The following is an 18,719-nucleotide window of genomic DNA, read 5'->3' on the forward strand; positions in this document are numbered from 1 at the left end:
CCAAAGATGTAGGCAGCAAAGCCGGGAAGAAGCCACTGTGGGCAGGAGCTGGGGGCAAGATGTTGCACCACTTTGAGGACCAGTGTGTAAAGAGGAACTATGAGACACATCATTGCCGGTTGCACAACTGATGATTGAGTAAAGGTTTGGAGTCACTGCCTTGGTGGACACGGTCCCACCTGGATTTTATTTCCTTATTTCCCACGGGATTCGCCCCTTACTTTGCTCCACTTCAGTGCCTTTGTTTAGCCCGGAGTAGCTGTATAATGGGAAAACTTGACCTGTTACTTGTAACAGCTGAGGTACAGTTCCTGCACCAGTCGCTGCTGCCGAGCTGCGCACACAGCACCGCGGCGAGCCCCTGCCGCCCTGCCTTCCAACCCGCCCCCGGCCCTGGCAGGGGCACCGCAGGCTCCGGCGGCGCCGGGCCCCGAGGGAGGGAGAGTGGCGGAGCCCCGCCCGCCGCGCCTCGGAGGTGCGCAGGGGAGAGCCGGCCGTGACGTCACGGTGCGGTTGCCATAGGGACGCCTAGGGTCGCACCTGACGGCTGTCGTGAAGCAGCGAGAGGGGAGCGGGGAAAGAGGAAGGGGGAGCCCAAGCCCGGCCCGGCCCCCCCGGGCTCGCGGGGAGTTGGCTCCGCGCCGCGCCCCGCCGCATCTCAGTCGGAGGCAGGAGGAGGCGGCGCTGCCCCGGAGCGGGCGGATCCGGAGGCCGCTGCCCTCCTCTGGAGCGCGGCGCCGGGGCCAGAGCCGGGCCCGGCGGGATGTTCTCCAAGAAGCCGCACGGGGACGTGCGGAAATCCACGCAGAAGGTGCTGGACACCCGCAAGGACCCGCTCACCCGCCTCAAGCACCTGCGCGTCCTCATCGGTGAGACGGCCTGGAGGGAGGGACAGATCGAGCGGGTGAGAGGGGGCTGCGGCCTTGGGGCCGTGCGGCCGCCGGCCCCGAGTCCTGCCGCAGGAAAGACCCGGGACTTGGAGGGACCGGCTCGGCGCCGGGGCGGGAGGCGGGCTCAGGGCTTTGCTCAGGCGAGGGACCACACCCTGCGGCCGGGCATCGTGGGGCGGTGGCAGTTGTGAGGTTTCAGCTGTATGCCGGGGGCCGCAGGAGCCGGCGGGCTCAGAGGGGGAGGCCTCTGTTGAACTGAGACACTCACATTGGCACTGAATTTGAAGGTGGAGTTCATCTACCAGCTGTAGATGGAGTTGAAAAGCTGGCATGCTTTCCCCCGAATTATTCTTTTTGCCTACATAAATGCTGCTAAGTCGGTACGCTCGAACAGAAGTGGCTGGTGAGCGTTAATAGTGTTTGTGACTCCCTAATCAATTTCCTCTGAATGCTTACAGTAACAGCTTACGTTTGTATATATTTTCAAGGTAAGAGCTACAACAGGTGCTCACTAGAGTAGATGTAAATGAGCTTTCATATGGTTAGTCTAAGAACAGTTTTGTTTTGCCAGTTGGTCAAGGAGGGAACATACTGCTGCAGTTCCATGTGAATAGCTGTTTAACCTGACCAGTGAATTAGAAATTGTGATTATATGGAATAATTGCCTAATGAAAAAACAGTGTGAAAGAGAACCCTCAAAGTTAACCATTCCACAATAGCTGTTAGTTGTAAATGTTTGTAAAAATCTAAGTCATCAAGCTGTCGTTGAAAAAAGAAGTTTGCTCTGGAGTGTCTTTTGGGCCCTTCAGTTTTGTCAGTGCATGTGTTGCTTCTAAAACTTTATCAGCATATGAGCAGGGCTTGGTCAAAGGCAAAGGCATTCTGTATTTAGTACAGAGTACTGAATGGATTATTTTGGGTTCTGCCTGCAGTCTGGAGGCATTTAAGTACCTTGTCCTTGTCCTCCAAAGCTGGATTCTTTCTTTTCAAAGGAAAGTTATTGTTGCTCCCTTTTTTCTTTTGTATTCATGTTTGAAGGAACAGGTGTTCCTGTATGGCAGCATCTGCTGCTGCATGTCTTATTTTCCTCAGCATAATAATTACTTAGACTTTTGAAATGGAGAATACTTGGATAGCTTGCTATTCAAGACACTTCAGTAGTGCGATGTAACCTCTTGCCTCACTCAGAATGTTACCAGTCATCTTAACTAGCTGTACTGAGCCAGTTGTGGCTTGCTTTGTGTGGATTTACTTTTATTTTTAGCTATTCCAGCAGCTGAAACTTTAAGGGGGAAAGAGCATTAGAAAGAAACTAAATACCTCTCTGAATTTAGGTTTCCAAGCTAAAGCATGTTGAATATTCCTAGTTTTGCTGTAGTCTCCAAGCCAGTCTGTGATTTTAATCTGATCTTTTCTAAGTTTGATGTTCCTCTTGCTGGTCTTTTGTTTACAAGATTTTCCTTCATCTTTGTTAATACTTGGGTGCATTCTGTAAGATGCGAGCTGTGAGTGCTGTGTCAAGCAGACATTCTTATCTAAGGTTTCTGCTTAATGGCTGTAGGATAGAATAAATCTGCTGGGGCATGTTTTCATGTGATAGCCATTCCTTCTTCCGCCCTACACATGCGTATATCATGCCTGTTGTAACATAGCTCCCACATACCCTTTCTCCAAGGCTGGGAGAAACAGTATGTGACACTGTAAGTAGGGAAGGGTGCAACAGTACGATTCGGCTTGTCTGTCTTGAATACATCTACAAGATTTTGGCATTATGCAGATATTCTTAAATGCACGAGGTACAAAACCAAGGTCTTTGAGAGGGGGACTAGGATATTTCTCTGAAGTATTCCTGCAGTAGTTCAAGGAAAGTATATAGCAGATTATTTGAAATCTGTCTTCTGTGATCAGGTGGCTTCACATGCAGGCACTATCCTGCAGCTTGAGCAGCATAGTGCTGCATGTCTTCGTTTCTTCAGTGACAGCTCCCCCAGCATGGTAATTGTCATTTTTCCATATGCTCAGGGGAGCCATGATAGCTATTGCCAACAGACTGAGGGGAGAAGGGAGGAAATTTCAGTTTAGCTCTGTTCATCATCTTTTTGGATGAAAACCAATTTGTCTTGTTTATTGCTCTTAGACCCTGCATATTGGAGACTAAAAGACTATCCAGAAGAGAATTCTCTGCTGTTTCACATCCAAGTGAAGGAGAGAATTTTCTTCTGTTTCTAACTTAAAATCCTTTCAATAGGCCTGCAAGGTCTATTAGAACAGAGTTGTTTTGTTTCTTTTTTTTTTTCCTCTACTTTTTAGTCTCTGGTTCAGCAACGATAAACTGAAGTGTGGCCTTGGAGTCATAGTTAACACTTTAGGGGAGGAAAGGGAGTACTAGTTTGTTTTCTAGTTGCATCCGAAGCAGCAGTTCTCCAGTAAGCTAAAATAGTGAATAGTTATGAAAACAGGTGAGTGCTTGTGAATTGCAGACTGCTGATTGCCTATTATCCAAACAGGAGAAATCCAAAAAAGTCCATTATGGTAAAATACTGACAGTTGGATACTGAAAGGTAATGGTGCAGGTCAGGCATCATCTAAAAATATTTAAGATAGTGTAATGTGTTTGCTAGTAAAGACTAGAAAAGACTGAACAGTTCCAGAGAATCTAGTATGAAGGTAAGTGAAAGGACAGCACAAAGGCAAGTTACATATATTTTTAAGAAATTAGTGTACATAGATGGAATTATTTAAATGCATTTTACAAGATAACTTAGAATGCGGTGAGTTGTGTCACTTCAGGAAAAAGTGTCTTGTTGGTGACAACTCAGTTTAAATATAGTAAAAAATGCAAATTCATCTGCATTAAAAATACAGAAAATTTTGTGGTCTTCATAAAACAGTGCTGTACCATTACACCAAACACTTCTGCCATTTTAGTAGTCTTATTGCTGTAGTCAGTGTATGGAGGATTTGGAGATGGGAATGACTCGAATGAAAGAAACTTTAATGTAAAAAGACATTGGGAGCTTTGGAATCCCTTTCCGTAGGGCAGGTAGGGAAAAATATGTAAACATAGGCCCACCAAATTTAAAGTTACAGTAAAAGGTTCTTGGCTTGGGAAGCTCCTGAGTGCTAGACAATGAATTGTAGACATAGCGGGGGAAATGTATTTGTCATTTTGTTTGTTGGGTTTAGTTTTGTTTGCTTGTTTTTGATTTTTGGTGGGGTTTTTTTTGTGAAACTCTTGTAGATGTCTGTTCTTTGCCACTTCATTTGTGTCCCATCTGTGGCTGGTTCTCTGCTCTGCTTCAGTATGGTTTTTATTCAGCCTTTTTCATAATTCAGGAACCAAGGAAAATTCAGTGAAATTCAGGTGACTAATTCATGAATTGACTAAACTGTTTGTTAATGTAAATATAATACATGACTAATTCATGCATGTCACAGGCATAAGTTTGTTTTAATAGAGGCTAAAGCCTTTAAGAAACCTTGAAATAGTAATAAATATTGCCCAGGGAGGCTGTGAATGCTCCATCCCTGGCAGTGTTCAAGGCCAGGTTGGACGTAGCCTTGGGTAAGATGGTTTAGTGTGAGGGCAGTGGGTTTGGAACTAGATGATCTTAAGGTCCTTTCCAACCCTAACTAATCTATGATTCTATGAAATTGTAAGAAAAATGGGGAAGAGATTGATGTCTCATATTCTGGGACATAGCACTCTGTGAGTGAAAATAATCTTTTCATTTTTTTCCTAGTGCAATATTTGTCTTGAAACAGCTGGAACTATCTGCTATAAGAGATTTGGTACTTCTGAGGAATATTAGGAAAAAATTCTTCACTAGGATGGTGGTGAGGCACTGGCACAGGTTGCCCAGAGAAGTGGATACTCCATCCCTGGCAGTGTTCAAGGCCAGGTTGGACAGGGCTTTGAGCAACCAGCTCTAGTTGGAAGCATCCCTATCCGTGGCAGTGGGGTTGGAACGAGATGATCTTTAAGGTCCCTTCCAACCCAAATCATTCTGTGATGATTAGTTTCTTCCCATAGGGAAGAATTTACACTCCCAGACAGCATCAGCTCCCTCTTCTCCCCTCCCTCCCCATCCCCCCATCACCCTTTTGTCCCCCGCCCCTTCTTAGATCTGGGAAGTCTCATACAGTTCCCTAATGCTATCTTGGTCAGTATGTGATTTTTATTTTTATTTTAATCAGACTGTTCTTCTGTCATTTTTTTCTATATGCTGGAAAGGCTGTAACTTTTGTTTACTGTGAGCTGCTGCAGTGATTACAGCATGTTAACCTTGAGCAGCAACACTGAATGGGATTCCCTTGCAGTCTGTATGGCAGTGGCACAGTGTTCTCAGAAGTAAGGCTCTTGTGCTATAAGGAAGGCCGCTGGCTGCAATTAGTGCAGGTATGATCACTGGGACTTTTCTAGCAGATGGAAGTGGAGGCACACAGTGTACTTTATGGAATTAGGTATTGCCTGTTGAATAAAGCCTGTCGTTTTCCAGAAGAATATATGTTTTAGCAATTCCTAGTGAATTAGCAGCTAATTGCAATTTTGGGATCCTTAAGAATAAATAACATGGAAATAATATTCCATTGTTCTTAAAATCAGTGTTGCATTGTTTAATCAGACTTCAACATAGAACTAAAATTCTATGGTTTTAAAATGGTAGCTTATAAAAATTTGTTATAGTAATCCTTCAGGCATCAAATCATGCTGGATTTGTCCTTGTGTTAAAGCAGTTGCTTTGAGAACTCTGTAAATAAGGCAGCTAGATATGTGACCCTTTTGTAATGTTGTACCTTAATAATATTGACTTCTTATTTTGTTCTAGGTTTGATATCAAATATGTTGCTGCTACCTGTTGAATCTGTAGTTTCAGTCAGAATTTGTAAATATATATATATATATATATATTAAAAAAGCTAAACTCCTTAAATATTTAACAACTTTGTATAATCTTGCTGTGTGCAAGCAATTCAAATGAGTATACTTGGTTTAAGATTTACTTTAAGGGTTGAATTCTTAAGAGTTTTTTTTCTTTCCTTCATTTTGTTGCAAAGTAGGAGTTAAAGGCTTGTAATCTGTTAATGCCGAGTAAAGGAAAAAAAATATATTGGTTTTTCATAAACTTTTATTATTTATCTTAAAAATACACCACTTTTATCTCTGGAACCATGGAGAGAATGCTTGTAAAATGTAATGCTAGGAGGACAGAGTATTTGAAGTGTGGGATTTATTTTGATTATTATTTTGTTTTGTTGTTCTTGGTGGGTGGTTAGTGTTTGGCGGATCATGTGAGCATTCTCTGAAAGGGAAAATCAAGCTATTCTGGACGTAATGAAACAGGCTGCATTGGACATCCATTCTTATATATTGTTTAGTATTAAACAAGGTACTTAAACAGAGATTGCATTTGTCTAAAGGGATTTTAATTTAAGAAATCTATTTCACTGGCAGTCAGCCCTAATGCTTCAGCTGGATGGCATTCATTGGTGTTTCACATCATCAACATCACTGTCTTGGTTTCAGCTGTAAGTTATTTTTTCTCCTTCCAAGTAGCTGGTGCAGTGTTTGGCTTCAGTCTGAGAACAGTGCTGGTAACACACCAATGTTTTAGTTGTTGTTGAGCAGCATTTCCTCTGATCAAGGACCTTTTAGTCTCTCATGCTCTGCCAGTGAGGAGAGGAACAGAAACAGGACTCCTGACCCAAACTAGCCAAAGGGGTATTCCATACCACAGCATGTCATACCAGTATATAAACTGGGGGGAGTTGGCTGGGAGGGACTGCTGCTCTGGTTGGGCTAGGTATTGTTTGGCAGGTGGTGAGCAATTGTGTTGTGCGTCACTTGCGTTCATTGCTTCTTTCCCATTCCTTTTTTAGTTTTATATGCTCTCCCCTTGTTATTTGCCTTATCATTATTATTATTAGTTTTATATTATACTTTGACTACTGGACTGTTCTTATCTCAACCTGTGGGGTTTACATTCTTTCAGTTCTCCTCCCCATTCCACCTAGGGTGGGGGGTAAAAGAGAGAGTGAGCAAGTGTCTGGATGGTTCTGAGTTACCAGCTGGGCTTAAACCATAGTAATCATTCATTATATTACTGCTTATATAATAAAATAAATAAAAAATGTGTTATGGTCATGAAAATGAGAGGTGAGTGAGAACCTGTAGCAAAGCTAAGTTGCCTGGAATTTTCTTTGGAGATAACCGTTCCAGAAGTTTCTGTGGATATGTAAAGCTGTATTGTTTTTGGCAAGACTTGTACATTTTTTTTTTTTACTTTTTTCTTTTCTTTTCCTGGTAATTCTAATGGCAGAGGACATGTCACTGCTGTAATTCATGGATTTGGCCATGGGTTGTATGCGGTTTAAAAAATTATACTTGATGTTCTGTTTTGACTTAACCCCGAACGCATTCTGTTCCATTTTAGGCAGGAGCACAGGGGAAGAATTTCTTTGCTTTTGGATTTTTGCTTGTTACACTTGACTTGCAGAGAGCAGCAGTGGCCAGTGCTTCTGGCTTGCCAGGGTAAGGGCTGAAGTTGGATCTAAGTCTCAGGCTCTGAGCACTTGGATGTGAAGGAAAGGGGTTTAGCTGATGGCAGTCTGGATGAAAATAAGTACGTTACTACAGAACTGTTTGAACTTAGAAAAAAAACTTAAGTTCTGGAACATGGGTGAGCTGTTATGGAAGTGTTTCTTACAAGTTTACTAGCGTAGACTGGAGTCTGCAAGCAACCTAAAAGAATTAGTTTGGAGAGATGTTAGTTGCTTCTGCTCATTCCCATAGAGTACTGGTAATCTAACAGATAGTGTGTAAATGATGCTCATTGGTGCTGTAAACCTGCTTATTCATTCAGAGTTTCCCTTCTCCCCTTTCCATGTTTGTATCTAAAAAATGGTGGTGACTGCAAGTTCAGACTTGTCCGATGCAAAATAGAAGTCCATTAAAAGATGTCTTGAAGTATGTTTCCTTTTCAGCACCAAAAACCTCAAGAATACTTTCTTTGACAAAATTACCTTTTTTTAAAAAAAAAGTTTTTGCTAAATAACTGTTAGTGATCTGGAACAGTTAAGAGCTAGTGTGAAGCCCTTGTTTAATAGATTTGCATTTGTAGCTTACCATTAAAGTGTTGTGGTTTGTTATCATTGGGTCTTTCTCACTTTGACAGTCTGTTAATTATGGCAAAACCACCAGTTAGTTAGGGAGTTTTTTGACATAACCTTTCTAAATGGCATGCTGTCTGCATGTAACTGAACCTTTCTGTGCTGTTTTGTTGCAAAGCAGCCATTTTTTGTTGTTGTTGGGTTGGGGTTTTTTTATTTGTTTCAGCTTGGAGAATTAAGAATTAGTAAGTTCTGTTGACCATTTTGATTGTGTTAGCTGAAACTGAGTACAGTTAGGAACTTCTTGCTTTCTAATGGCACCAGTTTGTTATGAGAATTGATGTTGAACACTTCAGTCTGTAGTGGGCCCCTGCTTTACAGAAATAGACCTAGAAATCTGGCCATCCTCCAGGCCATTGTTTGCTGCAGTTGTCACTGGTATTTTATTTTTTGGAAAGGATGAGGGAAAGTGACATAAAAGCCAGTAAGTCTCCAATGAGACAGGATAATGTTTTTTTTTTTGTTGTCATTATTGTTTTTTATTTAATATTATGTGCTGTTTAAATTTTATGTATAAACATGTTATTAAACTCTGAAATGCTTAAAATCATTTGTAAAATTAACTACAACTTTATTTGCAGTGATTTATTTGTAATGATGTTGACTATTCTGTTGAATGCTGGAGTAAATTTCTGTGATGCTTTGCATGAACTGGTGAATGCTAATGTTCTGTTCAGAAAAGTTAATAGCTATCTAAGATCTGGGGGGGGTGTGTGTGTGTCTGTGTGTTATTTGAATTTCAGAGTTTTGATTGTTTACCTTTAAAGTTCTGTCCTCTGCAGAAAGTACAAGTACCTGCTTTATAATATTTTCATTTCATACAGCAGGTAATCATCTAAATAACATAGATGCATTTCCCTTTCTAACTCAACTCGTTATAAATATGTAACAGGTGTTGTGGATTAGTTTATAATAATTTGTAAGGTAATATGTAGCGAAAAAACAGGGAAGGCTAACTGTATGTGTTAACAATTGTAACTTACAAGTTGAGTTCCTCTTCCTACAGAGGATTGGGGTGTTGAATGTGTAAACTTGTAAGTTCTACAGAATCTGGCTCAGCTGATCCTTTATGGGTAGTGATCTGTGTGGCTTTTTCTGGTTCATGTTTTACATCTGGCAGTTTTTTAAGCTCTCAGAGGTGGTGCTCTTTTGTTGTAATTCTGACTATGATGTGGTATGTAAATAGTATCCTTCTTCTAATGTGTACTATGATTACATGCTTATGGAAATACTATTGTCAATGCTTATTATTGCTGCTTAAAAAGTGATGTGCTGCTAATTGAACCACAGTAAAAGCATTGGAGCTTGGGTTTACTGTCACTAGGTTTGGGCAGAAAAAAATTTCTGTGAGAAAATTTTGGCCTAGAATCTTCCCTTCCTAAAATGATCGTTGTGGGCACTTAAGCTTTTAATTGCTTTCTGAGACACTTGAGAAGAATGGAACCTTTTAGAAAGTTTTGAACAATTAACCTTCAAAGAGTTCCTAAGAAAAGAGTTGGGCACTTGAAAACCTAGGAAAGCAAGTTCCTAAAAGTGCAGTCATGTGAAAGCGCAGAAGTTGGTAAAGAGGCAGAGGGCTTTTTTCATTTGATTGCTGGTTTTATTTTTTCTTTAGTCCTTTGCTGCAGTTCCAGTCTGTAAGGTAGGGAATAGTGGAACTTATAAATTTTAGTGGTTTAATGGAAATATGAATTCCAGTTATTTGGTACTTCAGTGCTCTTGAAATGAAGGTCATACAAATAGCTTAGATAAGTAGTCTTCCATTTTTAGTTCGGTTGTTTGTTTTGTGCATCAGAATAGAACAGAAATCCATAAGATGAATGTGACTGCTAAACCTTAGACCAAAAAAGCTAACTTACCTTCTTAATGCTGAACATAGGAAAAAACTGAAGCTACTTTTAGGAAAGTTTTATGGTAGCAAGAAAATGACAGAGAAGCTGTACAGTGTTTTTGTGTGCTTAAATGTAACTTTGGGGAAAAAAGGTCAAAAGACACCACTGAACACACAGAGTTAACGCAAAGATCAGATTTTTAACTCGAACATTAGCACAAAAGTTATTAAGGAAAAATCAGCAAAGATCCATGTTTCTTGCTTTTGTGAAGCATAAAGAGAACTGCATTTTCTTGGCAAACAGCTTCCATAAACGATGCTGGAAATCATAGAATCATAGAATGGTTTGGGTAGGAAAGGACCTTAGGATCATCTAGTTCCAACCCCCCTGCCATGGGCAGGGACAGGTTGACCATGTTGCCCAAGGTTCTGTCCAATCTGGCCTTGACAGAGGACATAAAAAATACAAACTTTAATGTACTGGAACTCTGCTTTGTACAGTAGAAGCCTTATTTTTTCATTGTTCGGATACAGTGATGTCCCATTTTTCTCTCTCCCATTCTGAGAAACCTAACTATTTTATATGATGCCTGATCTGTTTTGAAATCCTTTCCTCCTCCCATTCTGGGCATAAGTACAAAGAACAGGAGGAATACATTAGTTTGTGTTAGTTACATGAATCTGTGGTAGGAGAATACAAAGTTCTTTTGTTCAAAATTAAAACAAAGAAAAAAGCACTCTGAGTTAGGGGGGAAAGCCTGTTTCTGTGTAATCCCACTTCATGTAAAAGCAAGGATATGCCTGTCTGTTCTTCAGAGGGCACTAAAGATTAAGTAGCTAAAACAGACAAGCAACTTCCTGCAAATTCCAAGGTCAAGGCTTTTTGAAACGGACATGCATATGCTCCTTGCATAGGAAAAGATTTTTTTACCTCTGTGTGCAGTGTTCAGGATGCTTTGGGAGACCACAGAGAAGAGGCAATGACTTAATGTTAGAGAAAATGGTTTAAGGTGAGAGAATTTAAGAGCTGTATCTTTAGCTGATCGTGAGGACAAAGGTGAACTGAGTGTTTTAAGAGTTTTCATTGCGGGGAAAAAAAATTGGATCTTTCATTAATGAAGAAAGCTGTTACAGCAGCATATAGCTGGAAGTTTTAATGTTAAAGTAATCAATGAGAGCAGTGGACTCTCCATGCATGTGTTAGCCCTGTGGTTTGTATTCAGCATAGCAGTAGCTGTGAAATGGAATGAGGTATGCAGGTGGTCAGAGTAGCTTGTTGCCAGATCAAGCTATTCTGAGGTCTACATTGTTGTTTCTGTGCTGTATCTGCTTTTTTTCCACCTTCTTGCCATAATTCTTGGTCCAGGGTATACCTAATGGGTTCTGAATTTCTTGACCAACACAGGGTTCCAAATTTCTGGACCTGAATCACTGTAGGTGTCCTTCAATCATGAGCAGATGCTACTTTTTGCTGTAGGTGGCAAACCTACCAGATATAGAAGTGTGTTTTTCCTCCCTCAGAAGAAAAGCTGTTTTTCAGTATTAATAGAAATAGTTTCTGTGGGATTTCTTGTTTGTTGCTTTTTTTGGTTTGTTTGGGTTTTGTTTCTTGGAGTTTTTAAGTGTTATTTTCAGGTAATGACAGGACAAAATTCCCATTAAAATGTAATTGTTTTTATTTTCTTTCATCTGAAGAGATAGAATTTATTGCACAAATTTGGTTGTTGTTAACTGTTTGGTTTGAATTCCAAAAACTTGTTTTTGATTATGCTGCCATGTGTGATCTTCAGAAGAAATCAGGGTGAAATACATTTGATAGAAAAGTTGCAAGGTCAAGGAATTTTTACTGTCATTCTTCTCATCAAAGCTATAACTGTTTTCTGAAGTTAAAAGTATGCTTTTAGTTTAATTGGGTATTGATGGTAATAGTACAGACCTAGCAAAGCTCCTTTGAGCCTTTCCTGAGGTGAGAAAGGCAGAATGCTTTACTGCAAAGCCAGTTGTTTGTATGCAAGAGTCACACAGTAATTCTGTGGTAAAATCCGAAACACTGTTCAGGTTGTTACGTAGGCAAGCCTTTAGTTTGTCACCTGAAGAACCTAAGAATAGTGTCTCCAAAAATTACTGTTGTGTGAAGATTGAGTCTTCAAAGAGTGCATTTGGTTTGGGTTTTTTGTTTGTCTGTTTCAGAGTTAACCTATGTCTGGGAACAGAGTGAGGGCCTGTTCCAGGAAATGAAATATTTAATGTGGCTGGAAAAATGCAGTATTCCTGTGTGTTGATGGGTAGAGGCTCTGTTTAAGTGCTTCCCATCCCTGTAGTATTTGGAACTAGTGTTTTCTGCTCCTTTGCATCCAATGAACCATTCCACTGCTTTCCATATGCAATTCCAATGAAGCAGTCAAATATATGGTCTAAAGGATTATCTTCTACCACAAGTCTCTGTTATCACTTTCTTTATCCTTTTAATCCTCTGATCTCAAAGCCTTCTGATTTGCTTCCTGATTTATTTTCTTGTCCATAGTCTAGAACTCACTTAGGGTTTTGCTCGCGAGTGGAAGTGGTTAGAATGGTTGTGCCTGACCGCCTGAAAGTAATGGTCTAGTTTGCATGAAGTGGAATTGGATTTTGTTGTCTTTGCTTCAATATTTCACTGTAAACTTGAGCAGTTCAGCTGCTCATCTGTTACTGCTGTAGCAATTTCTGCAAAGCTTCCAGTTTTGCAGTCCTGTGGATGGTCATGCGCACACCACTCTGGACCACAAAGTTTATTGCTAGCTAAGCTGCCTTACTTTAAGAGTTGATCTTGGTTGTTAATGCTGTACTTACTGTCTTACTCAAGAGCACTCTAGCTTCACTACACTAGTTACACAAGACATTAGCAGAATGCTGTGATACTGTGAAAATTTAACATGTATTGGAAACTTTTATAGCAAGATTTGTGTTAAAATGGAGTTGAAAGTCTTCTAGAGCTACACAATAAAATAGAAGTGGAAATAGGCCATGCTTTTGGCCGTACTTTCAATTGATTGTTTCTGTGCTTTATACTGTACCAGTTGTATGTCCAGTCATGTGAGATGATGAAGATTGGTGTAATTCTGAAATGGGTTTCTCTAGCCTCACTTAGGCAAATAACAGGACAGGGAGTGTCTTTTGGTTCAGTGTGTACTAAGGCTTGAAAGAATTGATTGTTTAGAATGATTAATTTAAAATTGATGAGTTGTTATGTATTTCTTGAACTGAGAATTTGCACAAAAACATCTAGGAGGTTGTAGGAAAAGAGCCTGGAAGCCTTCCTGGGCTATGCAAGAAAGCACATCTCTCTACACTCACAATGATGTTTCCATCTCAGGGTGTCCCTGAGGTCCCAGCCTCTGATCTCCTGAGACAGATGATCAAAGGAGTGGTGGCAGCTGGGCCAGATGGGAAATGAAAGTGCTTGTTGGAACTTGGAGGGAGTAAGGAGGCAGTAGTGGGAGTCCAGTACTGCTGTTTGCTTCGTCCCAACCTCTTTCTCTACAGAGTAGATGTGGTCCTCGCTTACCATCCTTTTCCCACTTTGAAGTAAACTTGGTTGTGTCTAGTGATTACAGTTGAGGGTAATGATGGTCTTTCTGTTGTAGAGTTTGGGCAGCATCATTAGCTTTATTTCTATTAAATTAGCAGTAATCGTCCATATGTACAGTGCTAGTCCTGATGGAATCCTGGTTCATGACTGGGTTTTGCAAACAATGACCGTGCAAGAAGATGTTGCTTCCTGTTTTAAAATTCACTAGGCACTTACAGTATATCATCTTGAATTTCATTAGCTTCAGTTAAAAAAACTGAAAACTTTAAGAACTTCTTTACCAATAGTATTTATTTTTTTAAAATATCTTCAATTCTTCCTACAAGATAATGCTATGCAGTGGCTGACTGAATACTTGAAAGAAATAAAAACAACCTTATGTTCTGTTTTTCAGAGAATGCAGAATCAATTGATCTCAAACAGTTTTTCGACCTACATTTCTCACATATATATTATGTGTTCTTTGAAAACTTTGTGACTATTGAAGTTGGTCTTAAACAAAAAGGTAAGTATTTCAAGTAGAACATTTTTTTGTCTTGATGCTTGTGTTTTTGTTATGAAACAAAGCAGGGTGTTATAAATAAAGCTGTGTGTGTCCGTGGTCACAAATGGCAACATTAGCTGTGCAGAAATAGGTGTTAGCACCAACTCTGCAAATAAAGGCAGAGCAATTTGAGGTGGGTACAATGGAGGTGAGCGGAGTGTGTTGATTTTCTGATGACTGGTTTTTCCTTTTTACAAAGTAAAGATTCTTAAGGTGTTACACTTAAGTTCTGCAAAAGTTTTGTTTCATAAGATGTTGTGTAACATAATCTCTAGCAGCTGTTGATGCCATAGTGGAAACTGATACAAACTGTAACTGTTATAAACCATAACTATGAAACTTTATTTGCAGAAGGAATGCAAGGAATGCAAAATGGTGGTTGTAGAAATGCATGTTTTTGTTTTACATATCTAAGGATCTTTATGTTTTGTTTTGTTAATTGTATCATTACTTTTTTTTTCATTGCATCTAGGTCACAAGTCTCAAAGAGAAGAATTAGATTCTATTCTTTTTATTTTTGAGGTAAGATGTCTTGATTCTTCCTGTATGAGGATTTTTCTTTGAATGAAGTCCTATTAAATAGTAACAATACACCTATCCTACAGTTGCTTGAAATACACTTTACATTTAACTGCATTCCTTTTTCCTTTTTGCTTTGAATTGACTGTATATGCTTTGTGTGAGAAGAAAAAGAATTTGACTTTCAGTTTTGCATGAAGATGTCTTAACTGGAAAAAAATGTTTTCTGCATCTGCACATAGCACATTCCTTTTTGGTGGTGGTGTTTCCCATGTATTATATGCTTTGAAATTCTCACAAAGGCGATTGCTGATTAATTGTGATCTTTTTGACCTTTTGAATGCGTGTTATCACTGTTTTTTCTCATTTTACTACTGCAGAATTAATTTTATAGATCCCTTTTATTTTAAAAAGATTTATTATTTGAAAATAGCATTTCACAATAACCTTACCAAAAGCATATCTTAATTAAGATTAATTAGAAACTAATGATATTGAAACATTTCTGAGCAGAGACTATAGTTTAGAAATAGCTTAGAATGTAAAATTTTTCTGTCCTTTTGATGGAAGCTTCTTGTTATAGAACAGGGATTGTGGTTTTTAAAGAATACGTAAAATTGAAAGCTGATGAATGCTTAGCACATGTCTGAATACAAAGTCCTTTTTGAATTTGTATTCTAAATCTGAAGAGAGCTAGTTTATTTGTTCTCTAGTTCCTACCTAAAGGGAAATTAGGTGACCTGTGCTTTGGAAGCAGTTGCACAGGTTGTTGGAGGACCACAGTCAGAAATTCATTTGGGAAATCAGGTTATTTGCAAATTGTTAATTCTGGTAGCATAACATTGAGGTGCTATGTAACAGATTTTTTTACTGGCTCTGTCACTGACAGAGCTCTGTTTCTTACCCTCTGAAGATGATCATCATCCAGTCTAACTGGAGAGGTATTAGATCCTTATAGCCCTGTGTCTGTTCTTCGTTGTTTTGCTGTAGCTCATTACCCGTCTGCTGAAAAGGCTGAAGCAAATGTCTGTGTGTGCTAGAGGCAAGTTGACAGCTGGGCATGCTAGCTTAAGCCTCCATAAAGACAGGATAACCTAATACAACCTGTTGTAAACCAGAGCAGCTGAGGCAGATACTCATTCCATTCCATTCCCTTTACTACAAGCAGCAGTATCCAGCAGAAAGGCAGTGGGGCCAGATAAAACTGCAGTAACATCAGAAGTCTTCAATGCAAGACTTGCCAGACAGTCCTTTGGACTTACTAGCTTTAGGAATGGGTTACCTTGAAATGGCAGTAATGCTTCCTAGGAAAGAACTGTGGAAATCTTCTAAGTTAACCACAGCTTCTGATCTGTGGCCTTTGTGAGAGTGCTCTTTGGTCTTCCAAGAGTGACATCTGCAACATAGATCCTTGGGTTCTGTTTTTTTTGTAGAAAATTTTGCAACTTCTTCCAGAAAGGATTCATCAGAGGTGGCAATTCCATAGTATTGGTAAGTTTATTCCCACCCCCCCCTTTTTTCTCCTCCTGTCTTTCTTTTTCCTCCTCTCTTTTAAAAAATCTTATTTTTTTTTATCAGTAGTTACTGCTACTCATGTCCTTTACTTTTTAAGTGCTAGAACAAGGATTATGGTCTTAACTCTTGCAAGCTAGGAGAAAGGGGGGAGAAAACCCAAACAAAACCATTTTTTTTTCTTCTCTTACTAATAAATTGCAAAATTGGCATTGAAGTTTGTGTTTGTAAATGGGGAGTGCTGATGATATGCATATTAATGACCTGAGGATCATTTACTTATAATGTGCACATCCCCAAAAGTTCTTAAAGAAAGATGTGATGGGTTATGAGGAGGCTGTGAAAGGTGATCTTTTTTTTCCTTCTGGCATTGAGAGAGTTGCCTGAGGGTATCAAGTTCACCAAGATTAAATTTGAGATTGCCAAGGACTTGTTTAAAAGTTACTATCAAGTCTGACCGAGAACTCTGACATCGTAATAAATAAAAAATACCAAACAAACAAATACATGTATTATTTTTTCCCCTTCTTTTTAGGGTTGATTTTAAAGAAGCTTCTTCACACTGGAAATTCATTAAAGGTATTGGAAAATCTTGCATACTGTTTTTGTCAAAAATACCTGCAAATAAAAATAAGAACATAAGGGTGAATTTTTATGGTAAAAGCAAAGGAATGAGAACCAGATAATGACTTGTGTGTCATGAAAGAATGACTTCAGATCATTGGTAGGACTACTCACAGTAGTAATGTGTATTATGTAGAGTAGCTAAGTTAGGAATGTGTGCAAATGGTTTGAAGGATATTGCTTTAAAGCAGAAGTAAGCCTTAGACTTTCATTGTTGGGGCAGGGAAACTGGTCTTGGGGCTCAGGCTGTCTTGGCAGTGGAGAATTATCTACGCCAAAGAGTTGGTGGGTAGTGTAACAGTGGTTGACTGTGAGACAAAAGCCACCCAAGTGTAACATAAAGAATCATAGAATAATTAGGGTTGGAAAGGACCTTTAAGATCATCTAGTTCCAACCACCCCTGCCATGGGCAGGGACATCTCACACTAAACCATGTCACCCAAGGCTCTGTCCAACCTGACCTTGAACACCACCAGGGATGAAGCATTCACAACATCCCTGGGCAACCCATTCCAGTGCCTCACCACCCTTACAGTAAAGAACTTCTTCCTTATATCCAATTTAAACTTCCCCTGTTTAAGTTTGAACCTGTTACCCCTTGAAGAATCTGCTTCAAGATTTTGCCAGGCACAGAGGTGAGACTGACTGGTCTGTAATTCCCTGGGTCATCCATTTTCCCCTTCTTGAAAATGGGGGTTATATTTCCCTTTTTCCAGTAGTCAGGAACTTCACCAGACTGCCATGAGTTTTCAAACATGATGGCCAGTGGCTTAGCAACTTCATTCGCCAGCTCCTTCGGGACCTGTGGATGGATTTCATCAGGTCCCATGGACTTACGCATGTTCAGGTTCTTAAGATGGTGTCAAACCAGATCCTCTCTTACAGTGGGCCTAAGGTATTCGTTCTCACAGTCCCTGCATCTGCCTTCCAAGACTTTGGTTGGCGTGGTCAGAGCATTTGCCAGTGAGGACTGAGGCAAAAAAGTCATGAAGAACCTCAGCAGAAGGCATTAAGGAACAGTTTTGGTACTGCAACAACCGCACCACTCCCCCATGCAGGCTTGGCTGGTGCTGAACTTCTCCAGTGTGAGAGCAAGGAGGGGACTGCTCTAGGACTTTGTCACCGTGAAGAAGGAATGGAAGAGGGTAGAATGGGTTCTGCTGCTGCAAAAACTTCATTCTGTTATTAATTCACAAACACATTTAGAAAATTTGTGGCAGTCCTTGTATTTTCTGGAAAATTCACATGGCATCTTGCAGTCCTGTAGTCAAGCAAGTGACTATAGACTTGTGTTGGTTTTTTTTTTTTTTTTTTTTTTAATTTCCTCTTCCTAGAAATGCTTTTGTGTATTGTGGAACAAGTTAACTTGTTCAATTTTTTTTCCTTTTAAGATACGTCGAGAGGGTGTGCGCCTCTTTCTTTTGTGGCTGCAAGCACTTCAGAATAACTGTAGTAGAGAACAATTGTGGATGTTTTCTTGCTTGATTCCTGGATTTTCATCACCACAGTCTGAATATGGCCCCCGAACACTAGACAATCTCATTAACCCCCCACTTAATGTTCAAGAAAGTAAGTAATTTGGTTATTTCTCAATTCTTTATGTAATTCTTAGCACAGAAGGGTCAAGTTGCAGTAACGGAGAACTAATATATGTATGTACTTAGCAAGGTTATGTGGAGCTGTTAATGAGTTTCTTGTCAGTTTGTCAGGTCTTCTTCCAAGAGTAACTTTGTCTTTTGTTGTTGTTTGTTTTTTTTTCTTTTGAAGGTGAGTTGTTTTGGAGTTGTTTTTGTTTTTGTTTTTTTATTGTGTTTCTGTTTTGTGTTTTTGTTTAAGGTATGGTATAGTAGCTTAACACATAGCATGTGTTTGAATAGGTTAATGACCAATTTTATGTATTTTTTTTGAGGGCTACAAGCAGATGCTAAATCTACTGCAAACTTGCACAGGCAGATTCCACTTGTGTTGAACAATGGCGCACTGGCTTTGACCGTGCTCTAGGGAGCAAGAAATGCAAAGTGGTTTACCTCATATGACCCTCAAGAGGTTGTTAGGGCTGT

The 18,719-nt window shown here is 39.8% G+C and overlaps 1 protein-coding gene across 7 annotated transcripts in view; it reads left to right on the top strand.

The window, feature by feature from the left end:
* The first annotated feature begins 508 nt into the window (after window positions 1-508).
* Window positions 509-18,719, top strand: part of RALGAPA1 (Ral GTPase activating protein catalytic subunit alpha 1) — a 131,819-nt gene continuing 113,608 nt past the window's right edge. For 2 of the 7 annotated variants that reach the window (XM_065686273.1, XM_065686274.1), the window contains exons 1-6: window positions 521-869; window positions 13,854-13,964; window positions 14,476-14,525; window positions 15,956-16,013; window positions 16,570-16,613; window positions 18,051-18,228. In XM_065686273.1, coding sequence (XP_065542345.1) covers window positions 764-869; window positions 13,854-13,964; window positions 14,476-14,525; window positions 15,956-16,013; window positions 16,570-16,613; window positions 18,051-18,228 — 547 coding nt within the window. In that variant the 5' untranslated portion in view covers window positions 521-763. Of the gene's footprint in view, window positions 870-13,853; window positions 13,965-14,475; window positions 14,526-15,955; window positions 16,014-16,569; window positions 16,614-18,050; window positions 18,229-18,719 lie in introns of all 7 variants that reach the window. The other 5 variants (XM_065686275.1, XM_065686271.1, XM_065686270.1 and 2 more) reach the window with 5 other exon arrangements.

Source organism: Lathamus discolor, chromosome 6 (assembly GCF_037157495.1).
Source record: "Lathamus discolor isolate bLatDis1 chromosome 6, bLatDis1.hap1, whole genome shotgun sequence".
Classification (NCBI taxonomy): domain Eukaryota; kingdom Metazoa; phylum Chordata; class Aves; order Psittaciformes; family Psittacidae; genus Lathamus; species Lathamus discolor.